The 14,596-nt window shown below is 36.6% G+C and overlaps 1 protein-coding gene across 1 annotated transcript in view; it reads left to right on the forward strand.

Moving 5' to 3' along the window:
* UVRAG (UV radiation resistance associated) overlaps positions 1–14,596 on the forward strand; it is a 366,512-nt gene that overhangs the window by 213,156 nt on the left and 138,760 nt on the right. The window contains 1 exon segment of the mRNA XM_060160058.1: positions 14,403–14,487. Coding sequence (XP_060016041.1) covers positions 14,403–14,487 — 85 coding nt within the window.

Genomic DNA, 14,596 nt, shown 5'->3' on the forward strand with positions numbered 1-14,596 from the left:
ACCTGTGCTTTTCCATTATAGCATTGTAGTTGTTAGTTTGTTTCTTCCTCTAGTAAGATCTCCGAGGGTTGGGATAGTGCCTGGGGCATAGTAAGCATTCAGTAAATATTTGTTGAAGGAATGAATCATAGTCTGATGTTACTGGCATCACTGCTAAAGGACGAAGACTTCTGTAGCTTCTAGCTTAGTATTCATTTGGGAAAACTGATATTGTCATGAGAAATACTGTAGAAAAAGTGTATATTCTTTGGCAGTGATTGTCAGAACTATCCGTGTTCCAATACAGATTGCATATTAACATTTATACTTGAGAGTCTGGGATAATGCCATTTAAAATCATGACATATTATGAGCAAAGTCCATTTCCATAGAGTCTCTGTTAGAATGACTCCAAATAAATAGATAGCTGTGGTGTATATATAAGATCTCTTCTAAGAGGTCTCATCTTCTGTGAAAAGACACATTTCTTTGGTGCTTTGGAAGTACCATCAAGTTTTATAATACTCAGATTGCCTGCTACCTGTAGCATGTATGTCTACATATCTTTTTCAAGACCATAAGTTTTTAAAATGAAAACACTATAGGATTTTAGAGGGGTTGGGGACTTCTGCCTTTTTCTAATAAGAGAAGCAAAAATAATAGCTACAGTATTTCAGTTATCATACTTATAGGTATGATATGAGTTATTTAATTACCACAGTAACTTTATTAGGTAGGTACTATTATTTACATTTACAGTTGAGGAAACTAGGTCACAGTCAGGGACAGTAAATAACCTTACTGAAGTTCACACAACCAATGACAGGTGATGTGGTTAAAATCTTTCTATTGATTCCAAAACTCAATCACAGTATGATACCACCTTTTTATCAGCAGTGTGATGTGTAAAGTCCATGGAATGTATATTATTCTGGCATATGGTAAAAAGATAGGGAGATACAGTTCTTCAGTTGTGTTCCCAGTTGTGTTTTTCCCTCTTACACTGATAGAGGGAAGTCCCAAGAAGTCTATCACCAGCCTTGAAACAGGTGAACTTCTAAACAGTGACTTCTGTCCCATTTAAAAGCCTGAGGTGTAATAATAATTGCTCATATTTGTAGAATGCTTATTAGTGCCAGGCAGTGTCATGTGTTTTCTATTCTTCATCTCATTTTGTTCTTACTAATTGTCCTATGAATTAAAGGTATTGTTATTATCTCCCTAGTAATAAAGATATTATATATTATTATCCAGTTTATAGATGAGGAAACTGAGTTTCAGAGGCCCAAAGCCACATAGCAAGTTATGACAGAGCCTGTGTTCAAAGTTACTGATACCAAACAGTGCTGCGAAGGAAGATGATAGGATTTTGTAAATACCCGTTTTAATTCTGACAGTCCAAGTCAGAATTAGTCAGCACATTCTTGTATCTCCACTTTATCATGGAAAGAAAGGCTGGTAATGCTCAAGTTAAATATGTATTTGCCAGAATGGGTCAGAATTGTTGGCTTTTAACACTGACTTTGTACTTCAGGAGCTTTCATCCCGCTTTTATATATGTTTTTTGAGATGAGTATTATTTTATATTTCTCTGAACTTGTAGAATCATGGGCGGGTTAGGATCTAATGTTGGCACTTTGGGCTCAAATCTAAGCAGGAGAAAGAGCGCTGCTATTGGCTGTACTTTTCTGCCATTGGGAACCTCTATGTACTGTGGTGGTAAGACCTGAGGGGTTGGAAAGAAGGGTTGGCTAGATACAGATAACCATATTTCAGTACCAGTAGATCCTAATCTACTTGTTAGGGACCACTGTTCTTTATAGTGATTCTGCTAGGTTACCAGGGACTCTTTCTTATCTATTAAAAGTTCATTTGTGGTGAACATCATTCTTGTTTGCTTACGTGAATGTACTATTTAATGAATCTTGAGCCAAGTTAAAATATTTTAGAAGCACTTGAGTCACTGATACTGGTGACATGAAGGGGAAGAACGTATTTGTCACTGCGTGTGCAGCTTTGATTTAGTGTGTTTGCTAGCCAATAGTGAAGTGATTGGCTAATAAAAATGTTACTGTTGGCTTCTTACATATCACGACTTCTCTTTGACACTTGGTGCTTATCTGCATACTTGGTTCTCAGCCCAAAAGCTCAGTTAGGATACAGAGTCAGTAATATGTGACATTTTGTCTTTGCTACTGATTTTTCTGAGTGACCATAAAGGAGCTAATTAACTTCTGAATCTTTTTATACATCTGTGTAGTAAGGATAGCAGCTCATAGCAGTGCCATAGGGATTAATTTGTGTAAACATTTGGAAGAAATTAGTACCTATTATATATTTTATACTTTTGTTTATGAGAGTTCATTGCGGCTGAATGATTTATCGCAAAGAGGCAAAAAGATAATTTCTATCCCTGTCTCTGACTTGCTGGGTGGCCACAGAACTCTGAGGGGCCTCGTTACTCCATACCTGTAAGTTTCCCCTTCCCGTTCCCGGAAGGCAGTGGTTCTCAACTTGTGGTCTACAGCAACTTCCAGCTGGGTCACGGGCTGATCTTTTCAGCATTAATGTTTATTAATGTATATATTTTCATTTCCGGCAGATAAATTAGTTATGATGTTTAATTAAAAAAAACAGATTTCCCCTCATTAGTGTCTCAAGCCAAATAACCTTCACACTAACTAATTATATATTGGTTTACAGGGTCTTTTGCTCTAACTCAACCCCCAAATCTTTGAAATGAGAAGCAGCACTCTAAATTAATTTGCTTGAAATTTGGTTTAGAAAATGGTGTGAAACATTGGTCTTAAGGAAATGTGTTTAGTAGAACTGAAACACACTTAAACATGTTGATAAAATTTAAGAACTCTTCAGTGGTGCCTGGGGAGTGATGTTAACTTTATAAAAGCAGAGTTCCCTAATCTTTGTAGGAAGGAACTACTTTTTAATCCAATTAGTTTCTTGATATTAATGATAACATCTATGTAGTACTTTATAGTTAGAAAGTGCTTGCACAAAGATGATCATATTTGATCCTTAAAGTATCCCTTAAGCTAAGTATGGCAAATATTGTTATCTTCATTTTATATATGAGATGCTGAGAAGGTAAGTGACTTAGCGAGGTACAAACAGACAGGAGCAAAGTTGGAACGTAGATCTAGACCTTTTGTCTCCAAATTCTGTGCTTTTCTCACTATTCCATACTATCTAAAACTTTGCAAAATCTGAATCCTACATAAATCCTAGGAAGCAGGTAATTTTTATTGAAATCCTGTAGCATGCCAGATCTTTTTTCACTTATGGTATTATCATTTAATTCTTAAAATAGTACTAAGAGATAATAATTATTACTCCCTTTTTCCAAATGAGGAAAACTGGGGCTTAGAGACATTTCTCAAGGTTGCATAGATAAGTAACAGATCCAGATTCCGATTTTGATTTATTTCATTCCAAAGCCTGTCTTGTTTCTAACTAAACATAATATCGTTGTTGCTTTCTCTGGTATATGTCTAACAGATAAACTGATGGTTTGCTAGTTTTCCATTTTACCTATGGACTTATATGGAGAACTTTGTTCTGCTATATTCATTTTTATTACAGGATGAGTAAAGTGAATTTTCTCCAAAGATTTTTTTGATTTGGTTGTATCTTAACTAAGAGATCTGGATTAAAGATCTGTCAGTCTCTCAGTTTGTCCTTAGGCAAATCATCCAACTTTTGGGGCTAATTTCCTTTTCACAGACAAACCAAACAAAATTTTGAGTTATATAGTCAAGATTTCTTATAGCTCTGAGATTCTGGTTATCTTAGGAGATAGGATTGACAGAAAGGATAGGGATCTCTTCACCTTTTTTGGTGAATCTCTTTATTTTTTGAAGTTTTATGCTAATGATAAATTTCCCAGCAATGAAAGAAGAAAAGGAAAAAAAAGAAGATTCTCTGACCCAGATGTATCTATAGATGCCATTTGTTAACTGGAAAGCCTCCATTAGGTGGGAATGACCTATTGGAATTCTCTAATCAGCCATACTCAACTCCTATTTTACAGTCTTCGGTCTGTTTTGGTAAGCAAGAGCAGAAACTCATTCTGTAAGTGACATTGTGTGTAGAAGAGGTCAGAAGTGTCAGATTTCATTGCTCAAATCTGGGGAGAGAAACTCCTCTTGGTAATTTCAGTGAATAAAAAGTTTCGATCCTTTATTGCCACAGTAAGAAATGATTTATATGAAGTTTCCATCAATTATGATAATTATGGTCATTTTGCAATAAATTTGAGTAATTAAGGTGAAATATATATATATATATATATATATATATATATATATATATATATATATATATGGTTCTATTTAATTAGCTTCTGCTTGGTCAGTAAATTATTATGCTTATTTGGCCTGCATCTCAGATTAAAGAAGGATCACACAATATATTTAAATTGGTGCTTTCGCTTCTATCAAAAGGTTATAAATTTCTATTTGAACTTACAAAGACATTATTAAGCATTGTGTAACAATTTTCTCCTCATAGGTTCTAAGGTCACAAGTTGAAAAATTAGTTCTCACAGACCTTACAATTCAAGATATATTTATTACAAATGATGGCAAATTTAAATTTTATTCGTCTGTATACATGCTCTGATTTTCCTGGAGCCATCTGACAGGAATTCCTAAACAAATTTCCTTCAAAATTAATATCTGCCTTTCAAAATTTTGGGGACCTAAGGATAATTTTCCCCTGGGATTTATTAAAGTTTCTTTACTTTCAGTTGTTGGCCTGTATGCAGCTTGTGAAAGGCAGTAAAAGACAGACAGACAACTTGGTGGTGGGGCAGGCAAAGGTGGTTTCTAAGTAAACCTCAGATTTTCTTTTCAGAATGATTCATTTTCCATATATTTGTAACGATTTATTTCAGTAATATCTTAACTGGATTGTAAGAAAGTCAAACTGTCATATTTTAATCTCCCCCTCTCCCCCTATACTTGCCATGGAAAGTATAGATGTGTAGAAATAAGCCACCGGACAGAATTTTATTTTGGTTTGTCGTCATTTTTTCTCTGCTTATTACCCAAAAGCATTGGAAGTAGCATTTACAAAAAATACATTTACAATTAGATGTTTTAACACAGAAGTAAAAGGAGATCGTAAGGCATGTAAAGGATGTGGGAAGGGCATTGATGTGTGTATGTACACGCGTGCCTTTGTCAGTTCATTTATTCATCATTTATGGAGCAGACAGAAGGAACCAGGCATTGTGTAAGATGTTAGAAACAGAATGACAGATGTGATGGTTATATGACAGAAACACATGGAGAGTACCATAGGAACACAGAAGATGAGCATCTGAAAATCAGAACACCATGTAAAGGAGGTGACACTTGAGCTGAGTCTAGGAGAATATGTAGTAGATAGCTATGGAGGGAAGGTGAGACTTTCCAGGTAGAGGGAACAGCTATACAGAGGTATGGAAGTAGAGTAGAGAATTTCAGGTAATTCCAGTAAAGCCTCAGCTAACCTTTGAGTAAAGGTCCCCAGGAGAGGCTAGAGAGGTAAATAACAACCTAATCATAAAGGAAGTTATGTCATAAAGTTTGGAGATCTATTGAAATAACTTAAGCAAATTTCTCAAAGACAAAAAGTAGATACAACTGTGTTGATGACTATAATATAGGAGATTAGACGTATGTTTTAGAAAATTCTCTTTGAAGAGTTAAGCATAGAGAATTGTCATGACAGAAGTTATTATAGTAATCTAAGCAGTACATAATTAAAATCTAAACAGTTTGGAAATGTAAAGGGAGGAGGGAGTGTGTGGATTCAAGAGGTATTTAATGATGGACTCTACTGTTAATGGTTTAGTGGATTGGAGGAGAGAAGGAGAGAGAAAAATTTAGATAGTTTCCAATTTCTGGTTTGGACAACTGGCCAGATAATTAACCATTCATCAGAACAAATATTGGAGGAGAAGCAGATGTTGGGGGAAAGGGAGAAAGGGGAAGAATCAAGACTTCCAATTTTGGATATTACCTAATGGGTAAGATAGTAAACAAGAAACCAACAAATAAAGTAAATGTCAGATTGTGAGAAGGACTAGAAACAGGCTGTGGTGATAGAAGTTAACTATGGGAGACCATTTTTACAAAGATTGCTCAGAAAAGGACGGTTTGAGGAGCTCAGTCTTGCAAGATAAGAATTGCTGGGGTAACAACAATGGGAACAGCACGTGAAAAGGCTTGGACATAGGAAGTGCCTGTATTGTAGGATAGAAAGGACGCCACTGTAGCTGGAACATAATTTGTAAGGAAGAGAGTAGCAGCATGACATGAGGTTGGAGAAGAAGGAATTCAAAGTGTAAGCGAAGATATTTGCCTTATCCATTGAACAGGAGGAGAAGGCTAAGAAAATGGCATGGAGGCTGCCGAGTTTCATATTAGGTTGTAGGTAGGATTATGAAGAAATCCTTCTATTATTTCAAGGTTTATGAGGTAAGGTAATTAATATATTGGACTTAGAGGAGGTTTAAGGATTGGGGGGAATGTATGGAGTAGTCATCTCCAAGAATGAGAAAGCAGACTAAGGAGGAAATTGTAATAGGATTATTGGATGTGGTGCCTATTTGTGCTTTGTGGTTGTTATTTTTAAGGTAAAATCAATGAGACTGGTTGTGTACTTTTCTCTGTCTACTTGGAGCTTCATGGGAGCAGGTTGAGAAAATGCAAATATTCAGTAAAAGTGAAATTATCCCCATTTTACAGATGAGGAAAAGGAAGTTCAGGGAACTTAACACTTGTTTAGAGTTGTGAAAGTAAAATTTAACCCAGATCTTTCTGATTCCTAAGTCCATGGGCTTTCCAGTATAGTACACTTCCTCCCATAGGATCTGCCTATTGTTTTTAAGCATTAAATTAACTCTGACCTTCTTAGCTGTCAAGCCAATTGTGTAGAGTTATGAAAGGTATCAGTGCTTCCCTTTGCCTGTTACAAGGAAGTATATCAGTTCTTTAGGGAGAAAAAAATCTTTTCTTGGCACCAAATTCCAAGAGGAATTTAGCATGCAGTTTCTTATGTGCTAAATATTAGATATCATAATGAAATACAGTCAATTGCAAATTTTTGCAAAAGTTACAGCAAGAAATATCTATTAACCCTTGAGAACGGGAGCATCATAAATCATAGTACAGAAAAGGCATTTCTGTGGGGAGAAAAACTAAAATAGTCGAAGTATATTGCTTTCTGGTCATCTGCCTTGATGTAGAAAGCTCAGAAGAATGACAATTTATTGGTTTTAACTGTAATTTTGACAGGAGCTGGCCACTGGCCAGTCTGAGACCAAACTCTCGGTGAGAGGGAGCCTAAAGAGTCTGTGTTTTGTTTAGTTGATTGAAACAAGATTCATATTCTTCAGCTATTCAATTTATAGGAGACAGCATTGACATTTGGTTATTAAAATTAAAGTGTCTGACTTGAGTTCTTGCTGAACAGAGGGGGGCCATGGTGTATCATGGATAGGGCCAAGGGTTTCAGAAAGCAGTTTCGAAGTATGGTAAACCAAGCCATGTATTTGCTTTCTCTCCCTCTCAGTGACTCATTGATATGATGATAAAGATACATGCATAAAAAATAAGTCCTTGGTGATGGTGAAAATACAAGAGGGTGCCATTGGAATAGCAAAGATTTTTGACATAGTTCTCAAAGACACAAAGTAGATAGAATTGTATTGATGAATAAACTAGAGCAGAGGAAAACTGCAACCTGGAATCCAGTGGAAAAGGCTGCAGTGGGAGTTTCTGGTAGAGCTCTCAGATACCTCAACTTGCAATTCCCAGGTATGGAAATCAGGAATGATGGAGCAATAATTAGGGTAACTGGGCCTACTGGCCCGTTTTCTTTCCTTTGTGAATTTGGGGTAACTTCCTATAACATTTGCTCCAACTGCTTTCTAAACATAATGGATTCCTGACCTGGTTAGGTTCCGTGGTATGAGATTTTGGCATAGAAATGTAGAGCAAAGCCTGACTGTGGAATTTTACAACCAACCCAGAGGGAAGACATGAAAGGCAGCTCTACTTAAGAGTGAAATACCCTAAAGTAACATAATCCCAAAGTAAACTTCTCCTTATTTGATAGTGATTTAAAGTAAAGGTACTGCCTTCTCCCAGCATATGTACCTTGAAGGAACGCTAATTGTCAGCAAGAACTGCCCACTTACGCTGAGCTGCTATTCAGGGGTGAAGCCTTTTATGTAAATAACTCTTCATAGCTTCAAAGGAAACCTGCATTATTACCTATGCTAACCAACCTAATCACTTATTCATGGATTTAAAGGGAAAACCAAGGGTCATCAGATATTTGAGGAAAACACTATGAATTAGACCAGGTTGAACAAACAGAATAGCTGACCTAAAAGAAACAGAAAATACAAAGCACAGAGAAGAGCTTTAAAAAAACTTAAATTAATATCCTCAGATTTGACTTCCAGCCTCTGGGATGTAGAAAGGTGGAAGGAGCATCACTTCCACACTAACAATGAGAGAAAGCTGGATAATGTACAAAATTATAACTTTTCTTGAATCTATCCAAGTACTAAGATTTCAAGGCAACCAATCCCTAGGGGAGGGAAAGTATCACTGAGAGAGCCCTACCCAGGGACACAGAGTATGGCCTGGTTTAACCAGGACAACAGAGGAACTCCCTCCCTTCCTCCCCAGCCAGGCTAGAAAGCACAGAATAACAAGTCACTGAGGCGGAGAGGCAAGAGCATGGTGAGACACCCTTACTTAGGTGCTGGTTCACAGGGAATACCTAAATCTGGGAATAGTATAGTGTCATTGAGAAAACACCTCTGTCAGACCATCTTCACCATTACCACCAATGCCACCACCACCCCCGAAAAGGGAAAAATTAGAGGCAATTTGAAGAATGTGATGCACTGAAGGTAATCATGGCAGCAACGGAACCCAAATCCAGCTCGGTTTGATTGTATTGACTCATTCCTCCAAATTAACAGAAGAAAAAGCATGTCTTTTTCTTTCTCTGTTGCCCTGCAAATGATGTTCAGTATTAAATCAAAATTTTTGAGACCAAAAAAAAAAAGCAAAACAAAAACAAAACAAAAAAACATCACTACCATCACCAACACCACCACCACCAACAAAAGGTTGACAGGAGAAGAAATTAACAGAAAAAGACTTCAGAGATGACTTAGATGTTGGGACTGTCAGAGAGAGTATTTAAAATAACTGGTTAAAATGCTTCAGAATTTTGTGGAAAGGTGGATAACATACAAGAACAGATGGTAAATTTCAGCTGAGAGGTGGTGGAAACTGTAAGAAACAGTTTAATGGATAGACTGTAAACCAAAAACACAGTAATGAGCTGAAGAATGCCTTTGACAGACTCATTGGTAGATTCAGCACAACTGAGGAAAGAATCATTGAACTTGAAGATAGGTCAACAGAAATTACCCAAACTGAAGTGCAAAGAGACTCTTTCACATAAAACTAAGTTATTTCATTATCAGCTGTCTTATACTTTAAGAAATAATAAAGGAAATTCTTCAGCAGGAGAAACATGATACCATACAGAAACTTAGCTCTACACACAAAAATTGAGAGCTCCAGAAATGGTTGAAAGGAAGATATTATAAAGAAATTTTTTTCTTATTTTTAATTGCTCTAAAGACTGTTGATTTTCTAATGCAAAAATAATGTTTTAGAGTTTATAACATGCATAGAGTAAAATTTGTGAAGTATTTTACGAGTGAGGAAGGGAAGAGTTGGGAGTGTACTGTTGTCAGGATTTTATACTTTACATGAGGTGGTATAATTTTATTTGAAGGTAAACTGTTATTAATTTAAGTTATATATTGTAAACTCTGGGGCAACCACTAAAAATTTTAGAGGGAGGTAAGAATGAGCTGATAGTGAAGAAAGAGGAAGTCATAAAAAAAATCCAAAAGCATAGAAAAAGAGGGATAAAGAAACAAAGAATAAATGGAACGGAACATTGAGAAAACAGCTAACAAAATAGTAGTTTTGTTGCGGTACGCGGGCCTCTCACTGTTGTGGCCTCTCCCACTGCGGAGCACAGGCTCCGGACACGCAGGCTCAGCAGCCATGGCTCACAGGCCCAGCCACTCTGAGGCATGTGGGATTCTCCCAGACCAGGGCATGAACCCGCGTCCCCTGCATCAGCAGGCGGACTCTCAACCACTGCGCCACCAGGGAAGCCCAAGATGGTAGTTCTTAATCTAAATGTATCAATGATTATATTAAGTGTAAATGTTCTAAATACCTCAGTTAAAAAAGAGATTGTTCAGATTTTATAAAGATAAAAAAAAAAGACCCAACTAAAGCCTATCTACAAGAAACACACTTCTAATTTAAAGTTATAGATAGATTAAAGGTAAAAGAATGGAAAAAATGCACTGTGCAAATACCAACCAAAAGAAGGCCAAAGTGGCTCTAGTAATATCAGGCAAGGTAGACTTCAGAACAATGAATATTACCTGCAATAAAGAGGGATATTACATTATGGGATATTACATTATTACATTTCAAATTCATGAAAAGACGTAACAATTCTAAATATGTATGAATATAACAACCAAGCTTATATATATGTGTGTGTGTGTGTGTGTGTGTGTGTGTGTGTGTGTGTGTATATATATATATATAAAAATCAAAAACTGATGGAACTGAAAGGAGAAATGGCTAAATGCACAATTATAGTTGGTAACCGTAACACTAATTTCTCAGTAATTTATAGAACAAGTAGAGAGAAAATCAGTAAGGAAAGAAGACATTAACAACATTATCAACTAACTTGACCTAATTAACAGTAGAACACCAGCAGAATATACATTTTTTTCAAGTACATATGGAATATTTAGTTAGGCCATATTTGGTGTCATAAAACAAATAAATGCAAAATAATGCAAAGTATTGTCTCTCACCAAAACAGAAATAGCTAGAAATCACTGACTAAAAGATATCTGGAAAACTCTTAATATTTTGAAATTGTACAACAAACATACATATACATACCAGGGTCAAAGAAGAAATAACAAGGAAAATTGGAAAATATTTTGATGTGAATGAAAATGAAAATATATCAACATTTTAAGGGATGCATGCTTAGAGGAAATTTATATCATTTGATGCTTATACTAGAAAAGAAGAAAGGCCTTCATTCAATAACCTAAGCTTATACCTTAACTAGAAAAGAAGAGCAAATTAAACCCAAATCAGGCAGAAGGAAGGATATAATCGAGGGCAGAAATCAGTGAAATTGAAAACAAAAAGAGAGTAGAGAATGTCAATGAAACTAAAAGGTGTCCTTTGAAAAGATCAATAAAATTGATAATCCTCTAGCCAGACTGACTGAGTAAAAAGAGAGAAAGCGTGAATTACCAGTATCAGGAATGAGAGAGGGGATATCACTACAGATCCTGCAGCAATTAAAGTAAATAAGGTAATATTTTGAATAATATGATCGTAGTATGTCAGAAGGGCGCTGGAAGAAGGCTGAAGGCTGGTCAAATCTGGGACCACTTGAGCACCAAAATAATTAAATCCAGTAATGAATTATAAATCTTTGAAAAATAAAAGAGAATTCATGATTCCATACTGATAATAGATAGCTAATGGAGAAGGAAGGGCTCTTGCTTAGAGAAGAATGCTGAATGCTGACTGATAAGTATGGAGGAAGTACTGAAGTTGGAATATTATTTTGCAACCATAGTAGTAAAAATTGATTCAAGCAGAAGACACCAATCAATGCTAAATCTGCGGAGCCTGTGCTCCGCAGTGGGAGAGGCCACAACAGTGAGAAAGTTAGATGAGAAGCAGGATATATCCATGGTCTTAAAGATGGATATCATTGCTTCTATGTGTAATATCCTTAGGAGGACACAACACCAATCATGCAGTATTCAGGCTGGTAATATATAACTTGAACAACATGTAAAGAGCTTGAGCACATCATTGCCTCAATGTTACTACTTCCTATGAAGTGACTTTTGGAACTTAGGTTGAGTTTTCTGAGGTATCTTGAAATACTTCATTCTTCTCTACCTGAGCCTAATTAAACCAGACTCACTCAGTTTTGTTCCAGAGACCACCTGGTGACCAATGAGGCATATTACCTTTTAACAGAAAAATGAACCTGATATGTGTTGGACAGATGTTGCCAGTCTGTGTTCTAAAGCCTTAGTTCTGTTAAAGCCTGTGGGAAAACCATAGCCTTTCAGGAGACCTTTTTCTGGGTTTGGATCTACTCTTTTACTTTTTATTTGGAAATTATTTTGGACTTACAGAAAAATTGCAAGAATAAGAGTACAGAGAACACTTACATTCTTCACCCAGATTTACCTATTGTTAACTTTTTACCCCATCTGTTAGCTGGCTGTGTATTTTTAAATTTTGTTTCCCTTCTTTGTTTTGCAAGGGTTTTTGTTTTTGTTTTCTTTTTGGTCGTGTGATATGTTCTAAAGACATTCAAAGCTAAAGAGGGTGCATACATTTGCATTTTGAAACCCAGATCTGTCTTGGCCCATTTGTGCTTTCACTAGAATTGAGGCAGCCTTTTATCTGGGATGAAGAATAACATTGCAAATTTGTATAGTGGTGGAAGAATTCATGTGCTTTCTGGTAAAAGTGCATTGGGTGAGGGGTAGAGGTTGTCAACCCAAGTGTCTTCTGAAATCATTGAGGGATTATCTCAATGCTATCTATTATCAATATGGAAATCTTGTGAGGAATTATATTGGGGCTAAAGAAGATAAGTGTTATTCCTTGATTAAGTTCTGTTTGGGGAGCAGAGTTAACAACTTACTGATCATTTAAATACAGTTGAGAGAGAAGAGCAGGGTGCTTAGACACATGTTGATAAAATTACTTAGGTTGGTGAATTTAGTTCTAAGATCCAAACTGTACTTTGATCAATTAACCTACTTCCTGTTCCTCCCTAGATGTGCGGAAGAGTTTAGGGCACCTTTTCCTGTTAGATCACAGTTCATGAAACTAAGCTTCTTTTTCTTTTTTCTTTTTTTTGGCTGCGTAGGGTCTTCATTGCTGCATGCCGGCTTTCTCTAGTTGCAGTGAGCGGGCTTATTGCGGTGGTTTCTCTTGTTGCAGAGCACAGGCTATAGGCGCACGGGCTTCAGTAGTTGTGGCTGACGGGTTCTAGAGCACAGGCTCAGTAGTTGTGGCACACGGGGCTTAATTGCTCTGCAGCATGTGGGGTCTTCCCGGACCAGGGATCGAACCCGTGTCCCCTGCATTGGCAGGCGGATTCTTAACCACCGCGGCACCAGGGAAGTCCCTAAGCTTCTTTTTAAGATCTAGAACTTAGTATGTCAGGATATAAGACTATTTTTCTGTGTTTCAGGACCTTTGGAATTTCCTGAGACAGGCTCATTTTCTTAGAGTAGGAAGATGTAAAAGGATTTTACGATCACATGAATGAAAATGGAAGTTCCAAAGTTGATATAAATACAAAAGACCAGGCTTATACACAAATATTAATCATTGCAATGCTAAAGCAATCCTGTAGTGGAATTGAGGTATTGGGGTATCAGTTAAAATGTGGAATATTCTTTTAATTCACATCTATGGAGTTAAATTTTACAAGCCATTAAACATTGTAACTCAGACTATCTATCAACATGTAAAAATGCTTGAGACATAATTTGGAAAAATCAGAATACACATTTCCTGCACACTATGATTGTAACTAAAACTACTTATGTATATGAATAAGATGAAACTTCATAAAAAACTTAATATTGATGAACTATATTGTAGTAGTCAATATGCAGGTAATTTTTCCTGCTCTACTTTTTATACTTTCAGTAATGTTATATAGCATTTGCAGTTAAAAACAAATTAACCACCTTTTTAGAAAAAATTAAGCTTTACTTTTTAGAGCAGTTTTAGGTTCATAGCAAAATTGAACAGAAGGTACAGATTCCCCATATATTCCCAACCGCCCACCTGTGCAAAGCTTCCCCCACCAAAGTGGTACATTTGTTACAATTGATGAACCTTTAGTGAATCATCCTTAGCACCCAGAGTCCATAGCCAGTTTTTTAAAAAATGAAGTTGTCTGAATTTTGAAAATTGCATCCAGGTTTCTTCGTCAGTGACCCAGAATTCTGTAGGCAGAGAATCCTAGACTCTTACTCTTTGACTCCTGCTAGAAGCTGTATAAAAATGGAAGCAACAACAACAACAAAAAAAGGAAGCAATAGGAAGTTTATTCTCATTAATCCCCCCAGAAGTCCTCCAACCCCAACCCATTTTACCTTTTAACTCTTTTTATTTCCCTCTCACAGTCAGGGGACTGGGCTCTGCCTGTTCGGTTGTGACTGGGCAGTCCTGTCTGCAGTGTTCCATCTGGAATTGTCTCCTTTCGTCTCTCTCTAGGAAGTGCATTTTCGGCTGAGCACCTCAAGCTTCAACTCCAGAAGGAATCCCTAAATGAGTTGAGGAAGGAGTGTACTGCGAAAAGGTAAATGGAACACTGAGAATGGTTGTTATGAGTGTCGAGTTTACTTTGAGGAGAGGATTTGGAAAAGGAGTATTTTTTAAAGCTGCCGGTATTAGTACCAGTTAATATG

The sequence above is a fragment of the Lagenorhynchus albirostris genome, chromosome 9 (genome assembly GCF_949774975.1).
Source record: "Lagenorhynchus albirostris chromosome 9, mLagAlb1.1, whole genome shotgun sequence".
In the NCBI taxonomy this organism is placed as follows: domain Eukaryota; kingdom Metazoa; phylum Chordata; class Mammalia; order Artiodactyla; family Delphinidae; genus Lagenorhynchus; species Lagenorhynchus albirostris.